Source organism: Magnolia sinica, chromosome 2 (assembly GCF_029962835.1).
Source record: "Magnolia sinica isolate HGM2019 chromosome 2, MsV1, whole genome shotgun sequence".
Taxonomy (NCBI): Eukaryota; Viridiplantae; Streptophyta; class Magnoliopsida; order Magnoliales; family Magnoliaceae; genus Magnolia; species Magnolia sinica.
In genome coordinates this window covers 44,121,487-44,146,974 of record NC_080574.1, presented here as the reverse complement: position 1 = coordinate 44,146,974, position 25,488 = coordinate 44,121,487, and the positions used below count along the sequence as shown (strand labels likewise).

The 25,488-nt window shown below is 39.4% G+C and overlaps 1 protein-coding gene across 3 annotated transcripts in view; it reads right to left on the bottom strand.

Annotated features, from left to right (window-relative positions):
- LOC131237058 (uncharacterized) overlaps nt 1–25,488 on the bottom strand; it is a 77,108-nt gene that overhangs the window by 25,610 nt on the left and 26,010 nt on the right. For all 3 annotated transcript variants that reach the window (XR_009167005.1, XR_009167004.1, XM_058234701.1), the window contains exons 4-11: nt 23,478–23,609; nt 12,476–12,526; nt 12,237–12,380; nt 12,022–12,144; nt 11,427–11,504; nt 7,698–7,790; nt 7,500–7,622; nt 4,985–5,068 (exon numbers count right to left, since the gene is read on the bottom strand). Coding sequence is in view for 1 of the 3 variants with exons in the window: in XM_058234701.1 (XP_058090684.1) it covers nt 4,985–5,068; nt 7,500–7,622; nt 7,698–7,790; nt 11,427–11,504; nt 12,022–12,144; nt 12,237–12,380; nt 12,476–12,526; nt 23,478–23,609 (828 nt within the window). In the remaining 2 variants the exon portion in view is untranslated. The remainder of the gene's footprint in view (nt 1–4,984; nt 5,069–7,499; nt 7,623–7,697; nt 7,791–11,426; nt 11,505–12,021; nt 12,145–12,236; nt 12,381–12,475; nt 12,527–23,477; nt 23,610–25,488) is intronic.

The window sequence follows — 25,488 nt, the reverse complement described above, 5'->3', positions numbered from 1 at the left end:
TAGGAGATTTTGCCAAGAAATCTGTGAAAGCCTTAGAGATTTGGGTTTAATCGAGAGATTTCCCTTGATTTTAGGGATTTTTTCGAGAGATTTTCCGAAACCCTCTCCATTTGCAGGTTTTCAGAAATTGAAAGTGGAAAGATGGAATTCCCTGCTGTACTTGCTGTAACGATCCCTATCTATAAAATGTTCTGTGGGTCCATCTTGATGTTTTTGTAGTATCCAATCTGCCCATTCATTATGGAAGATCATTTTAGGACATGAGTCCAAAAAATAGGAATTTTTAAGGCTAAAATGGACCACACCACAAGAAGCAATGGAGATGAACGCTGACCATTGGTAACTTTTTGATAGGGATAGAAGTTTTGGATCAAGCTGATATTCAATTTTTACCTTCATTTTGGTCGATGTGACCTTACGAACAGCTTGGATGGCCAAATAACCATTACGATGGGCCCTACCACGTTTTGAACAGGTTGGATGGCAAATAACTTAATCACCACTGTTTAATGTGGTGTGGTCTACTGCCTACTGGAGCCTTCAATCTGCCTCTTTTTTCAGATCATGCACTAAAATGATTTGTCAAAATGGATGGATGGCATGGATAAAACATACTTAATATGGCGGGCCCCCTACAGTTCTTGATAGGTGCATCCGTCTCTTACTATGCACGGGAGGAGGGAGCGGATTAGCTGTTACTGGATAAGAGCTTAGTGGGTATTAACCTTACTGTGTGGGGCCCACCTTGATGATTTTTATCCATATCCATGACGTCCATCTGTTTTATTAGCTCATTTAAGGACGTTATCCCAAAATTTATGCAGATCCAAATCTCTAATGGACCACACCACTGGAAAAAGTGGTAAATAACTATTAAAAGCTTTTTATAGGCCACAAGTTTTGGATGAAGCTAATATTTGTATTTTTCCTTCATTCATTTCTGCTTGAACTTGTCAACGAGTTGGATGGAAAATAAACATTACGGATCTGCTTGAAGTGGGCCTTGGGAAGCTTTTAATGGTGAATATTCAATCATCACTGTTTCTTGTGGTGCGGTCCACCTAAGATTTGGACATGCTTAATCTTTAGCAACTTGTCCTAAAATATTCTGGAAAAACAAATGGACAGAGTGGATATACTAAATGTCATCAAGGTGGGCCCTACGGTAAGGGTTAACACCCAAAGAATTGTTACCCAAATAACACCTAATCTGCATCCGATCGCAACTTGGGTGAGTCCCCGGAACCAGCAATGTGTGTGGGACCACTGACCATAGGGCCCACCTCGATGTATGAATTATACATCCACACTGTTCATATGTTTTTTTAGCGTATTTTATGCCATGGTACCAGATATGAATAAGATAAAAGTTTAAGGTGGACCACAGTACATGAACAATGATTAATGACCACTCTGTCCATCTGTGTGTATTGTGTCTACTCCGTCCATCCATTTTACCATATAATTTTCTGGTTTTAGGTGAGACCTCGGCCTCACCCAAGACCGTAAAACCCTATCGTGGAGCCCAACTTGACATGTGTATTTTGTATCCACTCCATCCATCCGTTTTTTTAGATCATTTTACAACATGATCCCAATAATTAAGAAAATCCAATTATCAGGTGGACTATACTCAAGAAAACAGTGGTAGTTGAATACGGTACTATTAAAAACTTCTTAGGGTGCACCTTAATTTTCCCTATTTTTATTAGGCATCCAATCTGTTGATAACTTCACATAAGTTTGAATGAAGAGAAAAAACAATTATCAGATTGATCTAGACCTTTTGTGGTCCACTAATGGTCAATCACCATTGTTTCATATGGAATGGTCTACATTATTATTGGATCTGCTTCATTTTTTTTGGATAATGTCCTAAAATGATACGGAAAAGCGGATGGACGAGGTGGAAACTGAATATAGTTGTCTTAGTTCAATGGGACAGCACATAAATTAGACCCTATTCAAAGGAAACCTATCATGTGCACTTTTTTTTTTAGATTTTATGATTTAAAAGTGTGTATTAAGGTCTTTTTTTAATAATCCCCGAAGTTTCATCGAAAAATTCAACCATTTTCCCAATGTATCCCCATGTTTCCCAAAAAGTGCGATAAATTACGCGATACAAACGATATGTCCCATGCGATAACCGATACGTATCTATATCCCAAGGGTGCGATACATTGCGCGATACCGATATTTTGAACACTGAGTGTTTCTCTAAAATGGCCCACTTCATCCCTTGTTCGAAGACCTCCAATACATCTCATGTTGCCAAGTTAATTTTTAGTGAGGTCATCAAACTGCATGAGTTACCCAAAACCAGTGTCTGATCATGACGTACGATTCATGAGTTATTTTTAGAAGACACTATGGCACATGATGAATACTAGGCTCCAATTTTCTTCTGCCTACCACCCCCAGACCGATGGTCAGACTGAGGTGGTCAATAGGAGCCTAGGGAGTTTACTCAGATGTTTAGTAAGGAAGCACACCAGGACGTGGGACACCATACTACCTATAGCCGAGTTTGCATTTAATAGTTCTATCAATAGATCCACAGGTCTAAGTCCTTTTGAAGTCGTTATTGGTTATAAACCTAGGAAGCCTATTGATATTGTTCTTATGTCACTGTCCCATATGCCATCAGAGTCTGCAGAGTCCTTCACGCATCACATTCATTCAATGCATCAAGAAATCAGGCGAAAGATCACTACTAGTAATGAACATTACAAATTTTCTGCAAACCAGCAGGCCCGATCGATACCCTCAAGGAACTGTTCTTAAATTACACGCGCGTAGCGCTGGACCATTCAAAATTATAAAACGAAACGGTCTCAATGCGTATGTGGTAGACCTTCCACCTTTCATGGGAATTAGTTCTACATTCAATGTGGAGGATCTAGTTGCTTTTCAGGGGACCACTGATACATTGTCCAGTGTTGCACCCAACCATCCTAATTCCCCAAACCTGTCCCTTGATGCATGGTCTCTTCCCGACCTTTATTCCCAGCCTCTCCCTCCCATACCTACCCTTCCCACACCCAGAGAGGAAATAGAGAATATTCTGGACCATCAGATAGTATCAACGTCGAATGGCAGGTTTCAGAAGTACCTGGTTAAGTGAAAGTCACGCCCAACTTCAAATAATACGTGGCTCACTGAGGAGCTTCAAAGACTTGATCCTGACATCTTGGAGTGGTTTAGGAGTTTTGTTTCACCAGTGGCGAAATTTTCGCAGCTGGGGAGAGTTGATGGGGACATCACGCGAACATGCCCTCCCCCCCCCCCCAAAAAAATCGATATGAATCGATGACAACGTCCAAGGGGGACCCCCTAACTAGAGAACTGTGTTTTGGTTCCTTGGAGTGGAACCAATCGTCATGTGAATCCCACCATGGGATCTCATGATCGTGGCCCACTATTCGAGATGATCTAGTACTATGTGTTTTGGTTATCATTATTGTTAGGAACGTCATGGACAGTTTAGATTGCTTTGATTAGTTGTTATTTGTGATTACTTTGTCTCCAAGTAATAGGATGCGCACATGGCACGAGTTTTGGAGTATAAAATTTTATTATAAATAAGCACCCCTTATAGTCTTTTTTCTCATTGATGATTGGAATAAAATTTATGCGTTTTCCTGCTTCTCTCCGAGCTGCAAAAACCTAATTGGGTGCGAAACCCTCCCTTCTTCGAAAGGCTACTACCGTGGTGCAAAGCCGCACCCATCCCGATTCACCCCCACCTTCTACCATCCTTATTCATCTTCCCCTACAGTCATTCCACCTGCAAATTCATCGTTATTTTGCAGCCAACCCTTCTCTATAACAGATTTTCAGAATCTGACCCTGCAGGAGGGCTGAAACTTCAGCGGAACACCACGCACGGATCGGACGTCGGATCGCGCCAAAACTTGGTGGGTGTGTGGCCCAGCCCTAGCCGACCAAACCCAGGGTGGCAGTTTTTGGGTTTGTGGGCCCCACACACGTGCTGCTTTGATTAGTTGTTATTTGTGATTACGCTGTCCACACGAGCGAACTGGTTACAGGTCTTCTCTCTCCTCTCTTTCACTCATCTCCCACCTGATTTTCCATACCCTAACCTTAGATTGTCCTAAATCCCAACTTTTATACCCTTTTCTTCAATCCTAGGGTTCCCTGAATTGAAACCTGTGAATCCCTTAGATTGGGGAAATATTTTTGTGCATGTGTGGATGAATTTACTCTCCTTTGAGCATTGTTTGGTCTATAACTTTAATTGATCCAGCCCTAGCATGTGTCGGCCTAGACCCGCATAGATTCCCCTCTCTTGAGTGCTTGACTTTATGTGGGATGTGGAATTTTGTGTGATTGTTTCTAAACTAGTATCATCTAAAGCTTGGAATCTTGCATAGCATATTTTAATTTTCATGTCCTGTATCAGTTCCCTTCATTTGGTTACTTGCCCTTTTATGTCAATAGTTACCCTGAAAATTGTGATGCATTAACTTCAACAAGAGTACAAAGGATGTCATTATTCAATGCCTACATCAAATGTGACTGTCAATGGGCCAGGAGGCCAGGCAAAATCAAAATTTTGAATAGGTCCATCCCCATAGGCCCAACCTAACCAATTCGAAATCTCAGCTTAACAAGGACCGGATGGTTGAAAGCCCTTCATCCTCTCGGTGAGAATCCAAACACAGTCAACACAAGAATATTAAAAGATAACCATTTGAAAGCTCATAAGATTAGAAATCAACCAGGAAACTGCTCAACAGTGCAAGGAAGACTGATTAAACACCAGTGTAAACAGTTTCATGCAAGAGAAACAAGCAAATGACATGTGCATTGAATGAGAGGTCATATAATGTAGATGCAGAAGGATTATGAAAGATTGGCTGCACGTTAATGGTATTCAAAGAAGCTAATTTTATTCAGGGCAAAGTCGCATACACAAATGCGCACAGAGATCACAGCACTGAAAGCCCTTGGAAATTACCTGCTCTCCAGCAAGAGGATCCAGGATATTTTCAACAAGCAAAGGCTCTTGCTTTGAAGGATCAGGTAGTAATGAGCGAATAACCTGCAATATTACAAGAAACACGTGAAACTAAATAGAAAATGACTACTTCCATACATAAGGTTTCAAAAGATAAATGAATGAGGAATGCTTCTGATTGAAAATTCATGGAAGACAAGCTAACTTCAACAGGAAGGATACCTATGCAGAAACATGTTGAAAACTTCAACTGTGAATACCAAAAATATTGAATAGCATGACGTGGCTAAACCATGGTGAGGCATACGAAAAATATGAAAGAGCATGGAGGCCTCTAGCATTAAGCAGGGCCCTATGCCTTCTCATTTCGAGAATTGGTGATTAGCAATGTTATCAAAATCATATGATTTATGGTTTACAATTTGACTCGAATCTTAAGCAAAATGATTTGAATCCCACATTGAATCCCTTTTTATATGAATCCTACGATTCTATGATTTGAACCCTACGATTCACGATTCAAATTATACTTGTTCTCTTCTCTTTTAAGCTTCACTTGGCTTTCATTTTATGTTTTAAAATTGGTGGGGACTTTAAGAATAGTTTAGAAAAGGTAAATTATTTTATTTATTCTTTGTAAGATATTAAATGATATATATATATATATATATATATATATATATATATATATATATATATATATATATTCACTTCAACATTAAATCATGGAGCTTTTTTTAGGATTTCTTACTTTTAACTGGTCAAAACACCAAATTAGTGTATGACTTATTTGGAATGTTTTTACGCATGGTTACGATCATGCCGACTTGTATGTATTGTGGAATGATGTTTAGAAATCAAAATATTTTTTTGGTCAGTCTATAGTATCAAATATTTCTTTTCCAACGTGATTCTACATTCAAGAAAGGTAACAAGAACATAAATTATTAAAGGATCCTTGTACGTTTTTTCAGGGAAATTTCTTGAAAGATTAAAAAATATATAACAATAAAGGAAAGATAAGAATCCTTTAGCACTATCATGACATGGTATTACTTGACGCATATTGATGGCAAAAGGCTGGTTGATGAGTTTTTTTTTTTTTTTTTTTTTTTTTTTTTAAATATTATTTATTTATATTTTTTTCATTTTATTTTCAAATTTTAAAGAAGAATTTATATATAAATCTTATGATTTACAATACGATTTGTAATTCAATACAATTCCACCCTTGTAATGATTTGTTATATGGTAACAATTTTGACAACATTGATGGTCAGAGCCAAGTTATAAAATAAAAAATAATAATAATAATAATATTGTCCAATACAACTAGGCAGTGCTCAAATCGTATCAGTTCCAATGGAAACAACACAAGTCAGTTGGCCTACACACTGTAATATGGCAACTTGGACCCGACTTTAGCACAAGTTCGAGATCCATGCCCTTCATCATGCAGTGAATGCTATGAACATGCGCTGGACAAAATTTGTTGATCTGTAGATCAGAAAAATCACACTTGTACAATAAAAACAAGTGGCCAGAAAAATCCAACAGTCCAAATTCAAAGTATGTGTGGCTCACTTTGTCAGCATACTACCCTAATTTTTTATGGCATGTTAATAATGCGACCTACCTAATGAATGTCCTTGATCCCTAACGCACGACCTGTATCACTAGCATGCGTACCAGCATATAGTGGGAACTAGGCCACATATTATAGTTCTTCATGAGAGACGAGAGGGGAGAGAGGGTTTTTTCATGTATATCAAATTATATTTGAAAAGGGAGGAGAAAAGACTGAAGAGCACACTAAAATGATGTAGAGCACACTAAAATAGCATGGTCATGCAACAAGAGAACTTTGATTAGAGTTAGCATCCAAAAAAATGATGAGGGAAATCCCTAAGAGGACTTTGACTAAGGCGATCAGAAGCAATATGAAAGGCTTCTTCGTTTACCTAGGATAGGACCTTAGATACAAATGATCGGCGAAACGGAGAAGTGAAGCTGACCCTGAATATCTAGGACAAGGTTATGATGAAGATGGGGCCTCCTCACTGTCTAGTGGTGCTATTAGCCGTATGGTTAACATAAAAGAGCTCTAATTACTGGTAACAAATTCTTTCTTCATTAGGCATATCCATTGATTGTAAGGTTAGTCAATAAAAATGCTCCAAGGAATCAAAGATCATGTGTAATAATATTGCATATTCATGGATGCAACAATTAGAATAAAAAGATATGTCAAAAAGAAAGATATGCCATGCCAATATATATGATCAATAACGAAATTGATTGTCATAGTTATATTGTGAATTCACCTCAGTATTTGTCAATAAGATACGAATATGAAAAATGGAGCTCCACCAAATGAAAACATGGGTTTGAATAAAATGATCAAACTTAACTTTGTTACAAAATTTTATATGGCAGGCCTTTATGCAATAAAAAAAATTTAAAATTTAAATTTTTTTTTTTTTTAAAAAAAAAAAAAAAAAAAAAAGGTCAGTACCTGTACACTATGGGATCCATCTGAATCCATCGAGTCCCGATCTTTCTTTCCATTTATAGGAAACGGATCTTTGAGAATGTCTAACATGGCCAACTGAAAATCCCCTGCACCTGAAACATGAACCTATTTTTGGAGAAAGAATGGATAATGAAACTGCTACACTAAGTTACCAAGGCATGGACAAGGATGAGTGAGTACCAGCTGGTTCACTGACAAACTGTGAGCACGCACATAACCTGACATAAGGAGAGTACTTTTTCCTGTGTTGGCTTCATCAGCTACCAAATCAACCTGACATATGATATTTGATCAAGAACTGTATGAAGCATGGATGAGAAAGAAAAAAATACCAAAAAAGGATGCAAACAACTACAATCCATTTCACATTATTAAAGACACCTTCAATGTTTAATTCAGTATTGCCATAAACTACTTAATACTTTTCGAACTTGAGAATTTTATTTCATGAGTTAATAAAGCCAAGAACTTATTTAATAAATCTTCAGAACACACTGCAGTACATACTACATATATAACCTTTTTTTGTCAAATGGCCAGAATTGATTAATACATGTAAATAATAATAATTTGTATCGTTACCACATAATGTATCGCACCCTTGGAATACAGATACATACTGATTATCACATGGGATATAACGGTTGTATCGCGTAAGGTACTGCTATTGTTAGGAAACATTGGAAAATTGGTCGAATTTTTCAATGGAACTTTAGGGATTGTTAAACAAGTCATCAATACACACTTAGAAATCAAAACATCATAAAAACAAGAGCACATAATAGGTTTCCTTTATATGGGGTATTAATCTATGCGTTGTTTGACTAAACTGATGCAAGTACATTCAAATTCAGTTCATATAATTTATAAATGTAACACAAGTATGGAAACACAAGCAATTCATTCAAAAGTAAAAGAAGTAGAATACTAGAAATATATTTGTGAATAATGTGTAGCTATGACTCAGACCCACAGAGCTGCGTAGTAGCTCAAAATCATCATCTCAATCTCGATAGGCTGAGCACGGTACTACTACTCCACAAATTTACAATATCATGCGTAGGTCATAATAAAATGATACCAACGAAGATACTCTCCAATTTGAGAAAATCTGGGAAATTTTCCAATTTTTCGCAAATCGTCCCAGGTTACCTGAAATCCAAAAATTAGAGTGCATGTGATAGTGATTTCATCAAACACTCCTAAATACTCAGAAATAGAGGCCAACTGACTCTTGATCAAAGTGGAATTTCAAAAAATTTATATTTTATATTTTAATTATTTTTAATTAAAATTTTATTTTTTCCTAAAAAATCTCCAAATTGCCAAGAATCACTAGATCAGGTCACATACATATTTAAATACTAAGATTGCAACCAATTTGAGAAAAATTGGAGAAATTTTGAATTTTTCCCTATTTTCCACAAATTGAACCCCTCTTCGCCCAAAACCAAAATTAGAGCATATGTGATGATGATTTCATCAAACACTCATGGATACTCTGAAAAGGGGGCCAACTAACCAATGATCGAAGTGAAATTTTGAAAATAAAAAAATTTAACATCTTTTAATTAATTTTAATTAAAAATATTTTTTTCTGAAAAATCCCCAAAATTAGTAAAGATCACTAGATCGGGTTACATACATGTTTGATTTTGTATTTGGACATGGATTGCAATCGATTTTACAGAAATTTGAGAAATTTTGATTTTTCCTAACTTTCCACAACTCAACCCATCTCTCCTAAATCTTGAAATCGAAGCTCTAAATCTATAATTTTTTTATGCAAAATATATGAAGAATCATGGATTTGTAACCATTTGACACTAATTTAACATGATACAGCAAAAAAAATGGATCGAATTTTGAAAATGGTCACTGGATCAAAAATGGTCCCAAATCTACTTTTATCTTGATCTCGAATTGCTGGTTTTCTTCGAAGAGATTCACAAGGATGGGTTGAAATCCATAATAGATCTATTTACAAGTAGAGAGAAATCAATGGGTTTGGGTGGGTTTTTCAATTTTTTGCCCTAAGAACCAGACTTCCAACACGTTCATGCGATATCTATCGACAAATATCGTTGATACACAGTATTTATTGCAAAGGACTGATCGTGACACCTCTCGATATCAGCGACACCATGCGATATATAGCCTATGATACAAATATATATATATACACACACACACACACACACACACACTGCCTGTGTGTTTCATATTGCACAAGTGGGATACAAGATATATAGTGGGATATTTTGAATGATATCATCGATACTAAAAACATTGTTAATGGCTATGATAAAAATTTTATTGCAAGGGAAAAAAAAAACAATAAGTAGGGATGTGATATAACTCAGTAAAATAAAATCACCACTCCAAACTAGATACTATATGAACTCAACCCAAAAAAAATGAAAACTCATAAAATCATCCCAATTCTTCAATCAATTTATTAACCCTGTAATGCAGGGGCATTTTCATACCAGGCTCGAGTGGGGTCGCCTGTGGGATGCAGGGGCACACTCGGGGTGGGCGGGGCCCATGGGGGAGGTCTCGTGTTCGAGACTCCTCACTGAGGGTGATTAATGCGCATTTCACACTGGGCTCGAGTAGGGTAGCCTGTGGGATGCGGGGACACACTCAGGGTGGGCGGCCCGCGTGAGGCGATACCCATGTGATTAGGGGTCCACAAGGAGGGTTCGGTCGAGGTCCTAACCCATGAGATGTACGGCCTGGGCTATGAGATAAGGGGATTAATTCGCCATGCTCTAACAATTCGAGCTTTCAGAGCAAGTGGTTAATTGTCTTACATCACCCTGCCAGCACCCATCTTGGCTAGAGCATCAGCCTCACCTTTTGATTCTCTAAAAACAAGAAGGAAATTGATTTGGACCATTCCGATCACGGTCTTCCTCAACGAGATCTGCTATCCTCCGAGGGGTTTGACCACCCTTGGCCCATGACATTGCATTTGAAGAATGGCCTTCAATGTTAACAGGGGCTTAACCACCCCTTTATTTATTTATTTATTTTCTTTGGAAAGCAAGCGAGGATAGACTCTCTTATTACTTACCCAGGGAAAAGGCCTGGAAGAATACAAGGGAGAAGAGCTCACACCCCAAGCTCCACTTAATTTATCGGTGCCCCATGATTTGGAGCCATCACATACAGCATAGGAACTTTTTCAGACAAATGGATGTCCACAAACCAAAAGTCTTCCCAGAATTTGAAACTGACACCCAAGCCCACCCTCAACCACAAGTTGATGACGCTTGCTAGTCCAAAGAGATGGAATGCCATATGGCAAGGGTGGCAATGGGCCTATAGGAATAGGGCATGGGCCCCTAAATTGGCCTAAGAACTGGGCCGGGGCCTAAAATCCAAGCTCAGTGCCCAGGTTAGGCCGGGCCATGGCCAATGATTAGCTTGTCCTGTGGGCCAACCTGGCACAGCCCATTGACAACAGTAGATAGTAGATAGTATATACACAATGCATGTAGCTATAAATACATGATAGGTTCTACAATTCACAATGCAGGTAGCTATAAGTACATGACAGGTTGTATAATACAGTTTCCAAACAAAGTTGAAAAAGCTTCAAAGTAGAACTATCATATTCTAAAGAATCATTCAAGAGATTCCTGTTCAAACAGAGGTATAAAATACCTAATTGTTATCCCGGAGGGTGCATACAATGTACAATTTTATAAATCAGAGTCACCCAAAGCATGCTGTGTTCAGCTCTATATTCCATAGAACACACAATGTCCCCATAAAAATGGGAACCTGACAATGAAGACATGCAATTTTCAAAGAGTGGTCAAGATTTAAACACTATGAACTACTAAGTTAACAGAATAACACTACCCCATAGAGAGAGATTCGTAATTAATTAAGAAATACCTCCTGAGCCATGAGATAAGGTCGATGATTTCGCCAATGAGGAACAGAAAGGCGTTGTTCCTTGAAAAGCCACATGAACTGCCACCCAATAGAACAAGAACATTAATTCACATTGGGACGTGCAAAACTAATAAAATTCATACCATTTGGATCAGTGAAAAATCACGGTGTTCTACTTCTTCTTCTTCTTTTTGACTCATGTTTTCATACAAACTTGTCCCGTGATTAAATAAATGAGCTATAATAGAAAAAGAAAATACATGTTTTGTCTCTTCCAGTAAAGTCAACAGATGAAACAAAAAAACAAGTATTTTCATTTTCAAACCAGATGAATCATTTGATCTATTCACTACCTTTCCAAAAAAAGGTCATTTGATCTATTATTTTATTGGAACAAAACAAGGGATGGCCTGGCTAGGTAACAAAAACAAGATCCAACAGTATGGCAATCTCAGACCAGAATGAGCATGATGCACGAACAAAAATGTTCCACCAAAATGACGGAGGTAGCAACTCATGTGACATAATGCCAGCTCTGAAATCCATCTTCCGCACTGCCTCACTCAAATAGCTGGTAAATTTATTATCTTATTACCTTATGCAACTCCTCCTTTGTATCCACCGGATAGAACTTACAATCCTCAGGAAATTCAGAAGCAAGGCTAGAGGAGCACAACTTCTTCATGTCGTTCCTTTTTTTCAAATCCGCAGGAAGATCCTAAGGGCATAAAATAAAAATTATTAGTTTCACATAAAGCATATCCCATGAAATATCATGTGCATATACCGTGAAGACAACGAAGTACTCACACGAATCAGGACGACTGTACTTGGTAAACCTAGTGCCCTGAAGACAGACAGACACTGACTTCCAAAAGAATCCATAAAACTACCAGATTCACCTCCCTCATACAAAGAGCTTCCCGATGCCACAAAAGCGATAAGATCGGCAGCCTGAGCATGAAAGAAAAACCCATGAGTTAAGAGCCCAAAGAAAAGCAAAGTGAAAGTTTCTAAATACTTCAAAGAGTCCTAGAAAGATCAAATACCTTCACCATTTCCATGCATGACAACAAATCCCCATGAGGTGCTTCCAGAATCTTGCGAAGACAAGTTCAAAGTTTAGAACTAATTATGATTGAACGAGATGTAGACAAAAGGCAAATAAAAAATATAAAAAACAAAAATCTATCATTTAGAACTAATTATGATTGAATAAGATGTAGACAAAAAGGCAAATAAAAAATATCATTAAAAAAACAAAAACAAAAATCTATCATCACAAAATTATGCGATTTTGAACATGCTGCACATGCCAACGTCTTTTACAGCAAGTTAAACCATAATGCTGCAATACTTGAAATATTGCTGGAAACGAAGTTAATATGTAATCAATATTAATATGATATATAATAATATATATATATATATATATATATATATATATATATATATATATATATATATATATATATATATATATATATATATATATATATATATATATATATGTATGTATGTTAGCAGAGCCTGCCACATCTTTCAGAAAATTCAAAGTGGCAATGAAATGAAGCAAAAAAGTCAGACTGGCTGTATAACAATTTACAGAAAAGAAACAAAAAAAAAAAAAAAAAAAAAAAGGAGAGATCAAACAGAAGAGATATCATTTTAGTCAATATGCCGGCCATGCATAATCAAAGCTCCTTGTTGGACTGAATAATGTTGCCCAAAAATGAGTGACACTAAAAAGCCTCACATACTACCATTCCTTCACCCAAAAAAATTTGAAAGGTCACAAAACTTTATTAAGAAAGCCCGCCAAAGAAAAAGCTAAGGTGGGGAAAGAATTACAACTCAAGCACAAAAAGCAAATTACAAACATTTGTGTCCTCCAAGCCGGACGACCACTCTGCCACAGCCACATAGACCTTCCTAACAATTTCCTCCACTAAGCCACTTCTATTCCTAAAGCATTGGTTGTTTTGCTCCCCCCCAAACTATCCAAAGCATGACCATGAAAGCTAATTGCCAAATTGCCCTTCCTTTTTTCCTGACTCCACCTCAATGCCAAGACAAGAGATAACCCAAAAAAAGAGTGGGCAAGGATTCCCCACCCCATTGCCAACAGACCAACGGATGAAGAGATGATCAACTGACTCCACATCATTCATACACATCGCATAAACATTGGGGAGAACCATAGAGCATCTATGGAGATTATCGATAATGAGGACCCTCTTTCTACCGACCAACGAAATGAAGGCCACAACCCTCAGAGGAGGCCCATATCACCAAGAGTGGAATCCATGAACCCTCTGCACTTCCAAATGTGGCTTCCTAAGTAACCTATAAAAGGATTGAACAAGGAAGGATGATACCTGACTAGTGAGTGTGCCACACCATCACATCCTACTCCCTCAGGGAAGGATGATACTCATGCAATCAGTGCAAGAACCTGACAAGATCTTCCACTTCCTCATCTAAAAGATCCCTTCGACAGAGGGGCACTCAAACAATGGAATCTCCACACCTGGAGTAGCAGCGATCAATAGTGATGTTCCTCTCTGAGGATACACGAGCTACTCTTGGAAAGACATCCAAAAGCGGACTTTCTCCACTCCAAACATCTTTCCTGAAAGTGAATGCCGCAATCACCTAGGACGAAGGACGCCCCCTCCCTAAATCTCGAAGTTCGCTTTTCACAAACCTGAGGACCTATATTGAGGAGAGTACTTTACCCACCATCCCCCTTTTTGAACACCATACTTGCTAGCAATCTCCTCCTACCACATCCTCCACTCATCTATCCCAAATCTCCAAAGCCATCGTAGCAAAGCTGCTTTCATGCCACCAATCACCTTTATTGCCCATCTAGGAAGATGAAATTTCTATTTGTCCTCTGCCTCTCCACAAGAAATCGTGCCTCAACCACTCCAACCTTTCTAGAATTGATTTCAGCCATTTAAAAAGAGACATGAAGTAAATGGGTATTTTCAAAAGGATGGCTTTAATTATCATCAACTACCCTCCCAAGTAAAGGTATCGACTCTTCCAGCAGGCAAGTTTCTCCCCATTATTTCAATTACCTTATCCCCAAAATGCTTAGTTGGTTTCCCTATACACAGAAGAAGACCAAGGTAAGTTGATGGGAAACCTCCCACTTGACACCTAAACGCTTCCACCATCCTCAAAACCCCTTCAATAGACATACCAACACCAAACATCTCATTCTTTGAAATGTTACCTCGAAACACTTCACAATCTTCCACAAGTTATCAATCATAGCAACATTTGTTTCACAAAAGAGTATAGTGTCATCGGCATACTGAATATGAGAAATTTACATCCCCCCTCTTGACAACCTAACACCACGGATAAGATCAACCTCTTGACCTCTTGCTAGCATTTTGCTAAGGGCTTCTATTACAACCACAAACAAAAACGATGACAACAGGTAGCCTTGCCTAAGAGTGCTTGAAGCTTTGAAATAACCTTTTGGTGAGCAAGATAATGAACATTGTCGATCAAACACATTATGGGATCCAAGCCCTTCATTTCTGCCTGAAAACCAACCCCCTAACATTCTAATAGTTCAAGAAATCGCAATCTACGTGGTCATAAGCCTTCTAAAGATCCAACTCGCACACCATACCCGGATTGCCTTCTCTGTGCCTCGAGTAAATTCACTTGTGAACTAACAATGAACTATCCAGGATTTGCCTACCTGCTATTAAAGCACCCTATTTTCAGAGGTGACCTTATCAACGACTACCCAAAAACGAAAAGCTACAATTTTCACCAAAATCTTATAGGGTCCCCCCTTGTAAGGTTGATAGGCTCGAAATCTTTCAAGTTGTCCACTTCTTCAACCTTAAGAATAATTGTAATGAAAGAAGCCCCTAACTCTGTCGACAGACAACCTCTCCCGAAGAATTCTATTACGAAGCGGACTAGGTCTTCATTCACTAAATTCCAGAACACTTGAAAAAAGGCTATTGGAATTCATCCGACCCTAGGGCCTTATCCCTTCCTAGTGAGTCAGTGCTTCTTTAATCTCCTCCTTAGAGAACAATTTCTCAAGAGAATCAATGTCCATGGGAGACAACTGATTAGAGACTAGGTTGTCGAGCTGCAACCGCCTCCACTTTTCCCTTGATAGTAAATCCCTATAGAATTGCACGATAGACACAAACTTGGTCTCTCTTCAACCCTTTCCCTGACCACTACTAAACTAATGATCATGTTGTTCCTTGCCTAGCACTAGAAATGCTATGAAAATATCGCGTGTTTTTATCGCCCCCTTTCAACCACACAGCACACCAGCGCTACCTCCACTCAATCTCCACTTCACTCAACTCACTCTCTTCCTCCATTAGGACGCCCCCTTCCTCTTTAACACCTAGGGCAGGAATCTCCCCTAAGATGCTATCTACTTCAACTTCCCTGCTTCCCAAGACCTTCCACAAATTAATGTTTCCATTTAGGAGTTTCAATTTCCAACTCAATCTGAACCCCACAAACCTTCCACCTCAAAAGAATCCCACCATTCCTTTACCATGTTTGAAAAGCCCTCCACCTTTAGCCAAAAGATCTCAAATCCAAAATATCTTGGGCCCCAGTTCTCTTCCTCCACCCCTAGGAGAATCAAACGAAGATCAAAGACTAGCTAAGGAAACCCCATTATTTATGGACTAATGGGAATTTCGCCACCCAGTCTAGAGCGACCAAAAATCTATCAAGACACGATGTGATGGCCTTGTGTTACCCATTCAACTAAGTGAACTTGGCTCCTCCCAACGGGATGTCGATCAAATGATTATTGCTCACCCACTCAAAAATTTCCTTCATGCTACGAGTAATATAGTTGTCATTATACTTCTCATAGGTGAATCTAATCACAATGAAGTCTCCCCCGACAAACCACGGCAACCTCCACTACTACACAACAGCACTAAGCTCCTCCCAAGCAAAGACCTCCGAGTTGCCTAACATAACTCATAAACTATTGTGAACAGCTAGTGGAAACCTGACAGCACATCCTTTAGAACTATGGAAATGGAAAAAAAAGACCTACCAGTTGTCCTCTTTAACCCAAATCGGAGTTCCAGGCCACCATGATGCCCCAGCAGATCCCCGCATATCCAGAGCCACCCACCCTTAATGGTTTACTCCCCAAATAGAAACCAACAACTTTCCATCAAAAGACTGCAATTTAGTTTCCTGCAATGCAATAAGATGAGCCTTATGCCTATGGCAAGTCCCTAACCAGAGCCCTCTTTTGCTTGTAACCCAAACATTTGACGTTCCAACTTAGCATCTTCATTGGGAAACTGTCCCCGCCCCTCTGCACTTCTTAAAACCACCAATTGTGGCCCCCGGGTCATACTCCACGTTCACCATCTCCTTATCTCCCTTGGGCGTCCTTTTCAGTTTCGGCGTGACAACTATCTAGAGATCTCGAATCACTCTCCTCGATGAAGCAAAATAACTCGAGGACATCCTCAACACTATCCCCATAAGAAACCCCAAGTACCATTCCACCTACACGCCCCAACAAGTTCATAGCCCAACCCATCTCCTTTTCCATACACATTTAACTCTCCTTGCTTGTTGTTTTGATGCGGACATCAGTAGTGCACCCTTTAGAGTGTACCAGAGGAGGAGGCGTCGCCAACAGAGTACCGGAGTAGAGGAGTTAATGTGGATGGACGACAGGTTCATTGGACCCATTTTCTGACGCAATATGAGTGCAGGAGCGGCATGACCGCACCCTGACCGCAGGCCCATGGGGCAAATTTCACACCATGTCGTGCGATTGTTTTAGTTTTGGGCGTCTTTTTGTTCTTTTCCTTGTTTTCGAGGGCTTTAGTACACTTTTTTTATTTTTCCTGTGAGAAACCATATTTTATTATTGAATGAATGAGAATTCGTATGCTTTCTTCCTCTTTTACCAAATAGATTAGGGTTTCAAGATTGGCCCTTAGGTGTTGAGGATTTCATCCCTGTTTCAAATTTTCCTTCTTTCTAGATCTTCGAGGTGCAGAAAAAGGTAAGAATCAGCCGTCTTCATTTCTTTGATGCCCTAGAATTCGTACTCTCTTTCATCTCAAACCCATCTCTTCTTCATCTCTTTCATTCCTCTCTGGATATTCCTTTTTGTTTTGAACGGAAAAGAGGGATGGCAAGTCAGGAAAATTGGATCCAAACTTGACTGTGGACTGGCTTATGCTAAATCTAGGATATCCTCATATCCCAAGGTCCTTCCTTCTTTACCATTTACATGATTTTATGCTAAAGGGCATGATCCTGACAGAATGATTTCATCTCTGTGTTAAGATTTTCGTAATCCCCTTGATTGAAAACAGTTAGTTGATTAATTTTATTATATGAATCTTTTCAACCTGATTATACATGCATCTAGGTTAGGCCATCACATGTCCCTGCATCATGTCTTCCTCCAATTTAGCATGAACTCTCTTCACCCATAAGGACATCACCTCCGACATCTCTGATAACAGCCCGACTAGATGCTTGGCCACCCACCAAGCCAAAGGCACACCCTCTGCAAATACAAGAACAACCTCCCTAAAGCCCGATCTACTTCAACAACTTCGATCGACGAATTGTTGGGAAGAAGAGCTCCTTGCAAGCGATCTTATAGCGCACCAAACATGTCTTAGGAGCGTAAGATATCTTCCTTGCTACAACTTGGATTAGGGACGGGGGTTTCGTGTCACACAACAATTCTCAGTACTCAAGTGCACTTGGCCCAATCACTGAGTCACGGTGTGACTCAAGCAAGAACATTATCCAATCACATAAACATTCATCACAAAAGATATTTATATCGAAACACTAATCTCAAAGCATTCATTTCAAATCATATAGAGTTGTTTGAGTACACTTCAACTGATGAAATCATTATTTCAGATAAAAGAAAAATTAAGCTCGTTCATATAGCACTACTCTCTCTTTTTCTAGCTCTTTTGGGGGAATATTCAATAAATCGCAGGGTACTCCCAAATGCACCTAACGGTTACCTCATCCTAGAATATTTAGTTCCAACAAGGTGAGTTATAAAGCCCATCAAGAAATCATTACACATGATATGTATAATAGGTGCAGTAATTCTCACAATTTCATATAACAAATAAACAGACTGCGGGGGTGTTGGTAGGCCAAGGTGAAAGAGACTGGGCTCTGGTGGTTCAAATATTAATTGTACTGAGAAAAGTGGAACATTGCATGCATCCATGCACTACTATTTATCTGTGATTTGAAATTGTGAGAAATAATGCATCTATTAAACATATCATGTGTGGTGATTTCTTGCTAGCCTTTATAGGTCACCCTGTTGGGACTTGACATCCCAGGAGGAAACGCATTCGGGTGCGATTTATTAAATATTCTCCCTAAAGAACTATAAAAGGCGAGAGTAGTGCTACATGAATACAAGTTGGAGAGGATCCAGAAGCATATAACTTAATTTTTCTTTAATTCAAAACAATGATTTCATCAGTTGATTGCGTGTATTTGCTCCCTACGAGTGTGGGTTTGACCCCCCTCCTCGGCATTACCCGATACGCATGGTTATGGGTGATTGCGTGTATCCACAGGGAATAGTCTCGCCTCAAAAGGGGTGGGGACACCCTTTGTCTTCCAAAAAAAAAAAAAATCATTTCATCAGTTGAAGTGTACTCAAACAACTCTATATGATTTGAAATAAATGGTTTGAGACTGGTGTTTTGATATAAGTATCTTTCGTGATGAATGTTCATGTGATTAGATAATGTTCTTGCTTGAGTCACATCGTGACTCAGTGACTGGGATGAGTGCACTCGAGTCCCGGGAATCAGAGTGTGACACGAAACCGCAAACAACCCCCCCCTATAAATTTATAAATAAATAAATAAATAAAAACAGAGCTCGAGGCCCGCTTCTTCCCTCCTCACAAGCCAACTGCCTGTCCTAAGCTTCCGTGACTAATTAACGAAGTGGAGTTCATGAGCCACCTCAAAGAAAGAGCACAATGTCTCGTCGAGGTTCCCATATAATTTCCTTAACACATGAGGGTCAATCCAATCGACACCACACACATGGAGGTCGGCACAAGAGTGAGAGAGTCTACCCGACTCCCAATCCAGACATATGGAAAGGAACCAAAATCCACCTCCAACTACCCCACCCAAAGCACATTCTTCTAGGCATGTGTCCCCCAAAGCAACCCCGTGGACATCCTCCCACCTACTGAGAGCGCCACGCATATCCACAGTCGCCCCTCTTCTGGAACCTACCTAGAACACAAGATCGGCCAGCCACGTGGCCCAAGCCAATAGTCTCTCAACAACGATGGTGAGGCTACCCTAGACACATCGCAATCTCCACCTTCTGAGGCCTCTAATCAGATGACACGTGTTGGCCTTCTCTAAGCCCACCTATGACTCAACCAACCCCAACACATGTCGGCTAGAGAGCAGCCTATCCACCTACCACCAATGCAAAAGTGTCGACTCCCCTACGACATGTCAAGTCAATGTTGACCTCCCCACCCAACCTCTACCAACTAGTGTTTCAAGTATCTACTGATATATCCCACGATATGTCTTGTATCCCACGTATGCGATATGAAACGCACGAGTAGTAGAATAAATCCCGCATGTTCAATCCGGTGAGCATTTTCGATTTTCGATCCTTTTTTCTATAAATTAGTGTCAAATTGTTACAAATTTGCGCTTCGATTTCGAGATTTGAAGGAGACAGGCCGAGTTGCGAAAATTTGAAAAATAAAAAAATCAAAATCAAAATTTTCCAATTTCTCGCAAATTGATTGCAATTTGTGCATAAACATAAAATCAAACATGAATGTAACCTAATCTAGTGATTCTTCTTTTGCTTTTGAATGTATTACTTGTGTTTCCAAATGTCTTCTTACATTTATAAATTATATGAATAGACTTTGAATATACTCGGATCAATTCAGTTGGACAGCGCATAGAGTAGGACCCCATACAAAGAAAACCTACTATATGCACTTGCTTTTTGTAATGTTTTGATTTATAAGTATGTATTGATGTCTTTTTTAACAATCATTGAAGTTTCGTTGAAAAATTCGACCAATTTCCCCATGCTTCCAACAACAGTGATAGATTACGCAATATAACCGATATATCCCATGCGATAACCGATACATGTGTATGTATCCCACGGGTGAGATACGTAATGCGATACCGATATTTTGAACATTGTTACCAACTAACCAGAGACTAACACGTCGCCTCATTCATTTCAATAGCCAGAGACCACCGCATCACCCTTTTGGCATTTTCGACCACCCTTGGGGTCAACCTTCACCATTGAGCGGTCAGCCAACACCTTCCAAATCCACCTACTCTCCTCTGGATTCTTCCTCTCCCCTATCACTATCCCATCACCTACAACAAGACCCGGATCTAGAGCTCTTCCCACCACCATATCCTTAAAGGACCTAGAGCTTTCTTCTCTTCCCTCTCACCCCCATTCCCAGAGGCAGCCATCTCTTTCTTTGAACTTCTTAACTCTCCCCCTCCCTCTTCCCTTTGATCGTTCATCCCCACCACGCTGCCCTCCTTACTCTCCTCTCCCCTCTAGCCAACCAACTTGTTGACCACTTCAGGACCAAACCACGCCTTTTGAACTAAGATCTTCCTAGCATCAAAGCCTCTTCTTTCAACGTCGTCACCACACAAGCCACCTCTTTCGTCGTATCAATGCGCACGAAGGCAAAATAGCATATGGCCAAGGATCTCCGATCTCTAGGGATGATGACTTCCTTGACCACCCCAATAAGCTTGAAGACCCTGGGGACATTGAGGGAGTTCCAAGTCCCTCCAGGAAATTCTCCACAAAGAGGGTAGGAAGCTCCACGAGTGGATTAATCCAGAGACTACCTTTGCTCGCTCTCACTCTCTTTCGCCACCCCCCAACCCTTGTCCAGCTCTCCTCCTCCCCTGATCGGCCTCCAGATTCATTCCTCTCCAAACCCCTTTCTCAGCGACCTAAACCCTTCATGACATCCCTCCTTATCACATTTTGGGTCCCCAACCCCTCTCTGGCCAAACTCCCGAACCCAACCTCTTAGCCCAGACTCCTCCCTCGCCACTGGAAACCCTAACGCCAGCTCTTAACACAACCCTACCAAGCTCACATACTCCCCCTCTTCCAAATTTTTCATCTCTATCCAACGCCCCCCGGGCGTCCTAGTTAACTCCTCCCCTTCCCCTCTCCCCTTACCATAGATCTTCCTCGCTCTACCCTCATCTCGAAATGTGCTCCTACCGCCCCCTCGACAAACTTTAGAAGACAATGTGCCTCTTTCAAGTCTTCAACAAATTCCTTCTGCGGTTGTAATTCTCTCAGGTCGTCAACGAGCATCTCCCTCACACTTTTTCCCCATAAGCTTGATTAAATATGTGAATTAAACATGTTTCCCAAATAGAAGCACAATCTTAATACCTTCAATTATTATTCTCACTTTTTCACTCAGTAATTTCCCTACAGTCATCGTCAACAAGAACATGTTCTCGTAGCCTTGTCCCAACTATTTGGTGTCAACTAGTAATTTGCCCATCTCTTTGGCTCATTGTTCATTTCATAATCTTCATATTATAGGATTTTTAGAGTGCACACCAAACACAAATCTTTCAGAGTCCTCCAAAACGTTATTACTTCATAATAGCAATAATGACCTCTTCATAACTCTTGCAAAATGACGTGTTGAATCTTGAAAATATCTCTAGGACCACCAGCTTTCGCAACATCAAAACTAGGATGGGTCCTACACGATGTCAGCGAGTCTTTTTCTTTTTCTTTTTTTGAAGATTATGTCAATGAGTCTTTTGTACATGTCATTTATCTAATATTGACACCATCCTTTGTCAGTGTCTTGTTCTCTCTCCCTTGACAATTTAATCCATAATGCTTGCAAAGGTAGAATACGAAAATGTTGGGAATTAATGAAATCATTGTTCTTCATAGAACCACAAGGTTAAATACAACTAAAGAAGAGCAGGAAAGGGGATGTAGCAACACTAATTAATGATAATTAACAACGTATGAACCCTCTCTTCTGTAAAAAGATATCACATGGACATGGAGTAAGAAGTTCCAAGATACCTTTTCAATGAAGTTCCAAGATACCTTTTCAATATATATGCATTATTATCAGGCTATCAGTATACAACAGTAGTTCTATACCATTTCTCTAAATATGACTTCCATTGTCCAGTTTCTTTTCTTGATGACGACTCCAGCATTGATAGGATATCTATGGAATCAAAAGAAACAAATACAGAAAAAATTTTGAACAATGCCCTAAGATTGAAGTGCCATAAGATTTGGCAGAGAAGCAGGATTTGACAAAAGAAGGATCCACAGAGTTCGCAAAGTAGAGATAAAGGCAAAAGCAAGACAGACTGACTGACTGACTGAGAGAGAGGAAAAATCTGTCTTTAACAATGACAAGTCCCACAAACGAAAGGCACCTCATGCTATGGTGCAGAAAACCATAAGTGTCCAGTCTTGCTCAAATATAAATTGAGCGTGAACGACAGTTCATACTAAAATAGGGAATAAGCTGATATTTAAGTGCTTACTACTCATACACCGGCGCCTAACCAATGTTAAGCAAACTTAGTTAAAGAAAAAACAAGTATATTACCCAAAATAAAAACATCAAATATCAACCAGTGATCCCGTCTTTCACTGTCTCAATATATGGAAATTTTATTTCCACCATGCCATCATAAGTTTAAAACAACAGAATTTGTATGCATTTATGCCTCCCAATTTTTTGAATGATCATGATGAATTTTATAAAAGAGAAAATAAATGTACACGATACAAGAAGAGGAGATACTTCCCAATAACTAGCAGCAGGAAAAAAAAAAAAAAAAATCTTAATATAAGTAACAATATATTGCACCATGAAGATAGAGTTGCAGCTGCTAACTATAGAAACAAGTGATCTACCACAGGTCCAAAAGACAGTTAATAATCTCTACACAGGGAACTTACTGTTGTTCGGAGTTTGTAAGTAGGAGATGCAACGGTAGTAGATGTAGGTTCGGTACCCTCTGGTGATAATGACGTCAATAGATCTTTTGCAAGCAAATTTATTTTTACCGACGCAGAAAGGCCAAAAAGAACCTGTTTGAAACACATAACTAGAATGAGACAACCAGAGAGCAAACCAATTTAACAAGAGATGTGGACCATATATATATATATATAACAGACAAAACCTAAGATGAGAATTTGTCAGCACCTTTTAACAAAAATATACAATATCTAGATCAAGATTTAATCAGCTACATCAAGCATTCAGCATAAAGTGGCAGTTTAGGTTGCTTGAGGTGCATAACAACCCAACCCAACACTTGAAAGTTGCGTATAGAGTTAACATGATCCAGAAAGAAGAATCAATTTGCAAGAAACTGAGATCATGTACTAAAATAAATATTGATTAAACTCATTCTATACTAAAAATTATAGGTTTAGATCAAGATTTAGGTATAGACTATAGACATACTAGGTTCCTCATATAAAGCAATTTAAAGAGTGAAAATCTGCAACTGATGCTACTTAATGGCTCCTTAAGAATTAGCAGCATGGTGTGCCGTAAAGGCCCTAAAGGCTGTTACATAAAGGTAACGGTGGCAACTGTTACACGTGAGGGGGTCGTAAAGACCGTAACAGCCGTTATGGGAAAAATGGCCCGTAAAGGGCCATAACGTCCCCGTAACAGTCCATTACAGGGTCGATACATATTCTTCAGGTTTTTTTTTCAATAAAAGAGAGAGAGAGAGAGAGAGAGAGAGAGAGAGAGAGAGAGAGAGAGTGACCATAACAGCCGTTACGGGGGCCATAACAACTGTTACAACCCGTACCATAAAGGTAACAGTACTAGCCATTATGGCCACCGTTACTGTTACAGAATACCTTAGCTAGCTTGCTTGACCAACAAAAAACTTAAATCATATTAGAATGCATGCATGCCCTTTCATCAAACCTAAATCATAGTAGAATGCATGCATGCCATTTCATCAACTTGCATCTTCAACTCCGCATGCTCAATAGGGTTCATTCGGTAATGAGGAAGGTTTGGTAGAGTTGACTAAAAGACAAAATCAATGGCATGTTGACTGTCCGGCATGAGTGGAAGCTCATCAGGCAGGTGTCCTCAGGGAAAACATCTCTAAATTCCTTCAACACCGGAATCACTTCAAGTGACAACTCTACACTAACCTCGGGTGTGACCTCTCTTGCCATGAGGGCAGGCTAGGATTTCATCACCTCTTTAAGATCACCCTTCTTGACATCCCCTTTCTTCTCTGGGGTGCTTTTGGGCGGAAGAGGATTTAGCTTAACCCTCTTACCTTCATACATAAAAGAACATGTATTCGAGCAACCCGAATAGTGTCACATCTTGATCATACAGCCAAGGTCTGCCCAAAATGATGTGGCCTACATGCATTGGCAAAACATCGCACCACAGAGTGTCATTATAGGATGCAAACTGAATAGGATAGGGCTGAAAGTTGGGCGGGTTCAACCCGACTGACCCGTGACCGACCCGACATTGGGTTGGGCTTGGGCAGAATGTATCGGGTCCGATCTCAAGCTTGGGCATTACAAAAACCAACCCGATAAAACTTGGGTCGGGTTCGGGTTGAGGTCTCGGGTTGCCCGACCCAACCCGAACCCGATCAATATATAAGTTACTTATAAATTATAATTGAGTGTGGATCGTTTGTGTCGAAGGCACGCTAGTGATGTCGGGTCTCATTTGTCCACGTCATTTCCAATTACTCAAGCTAACAAGATATGCCGGATTTATCTCTCCCAAATAGATTGTGTGCTATGCTACATGACTTTTAAAGGAGTAGTTGTCCTATATCTTAGCTCGTTTTTTTAAAGAAAAAATGAAGTTCTTTATGATGAATAATCACATATATAATTAATAAAATCATAGATACAAAAAATAAGTCCTATATTGAAATATAATAAACTAATGTAATAACGAAAA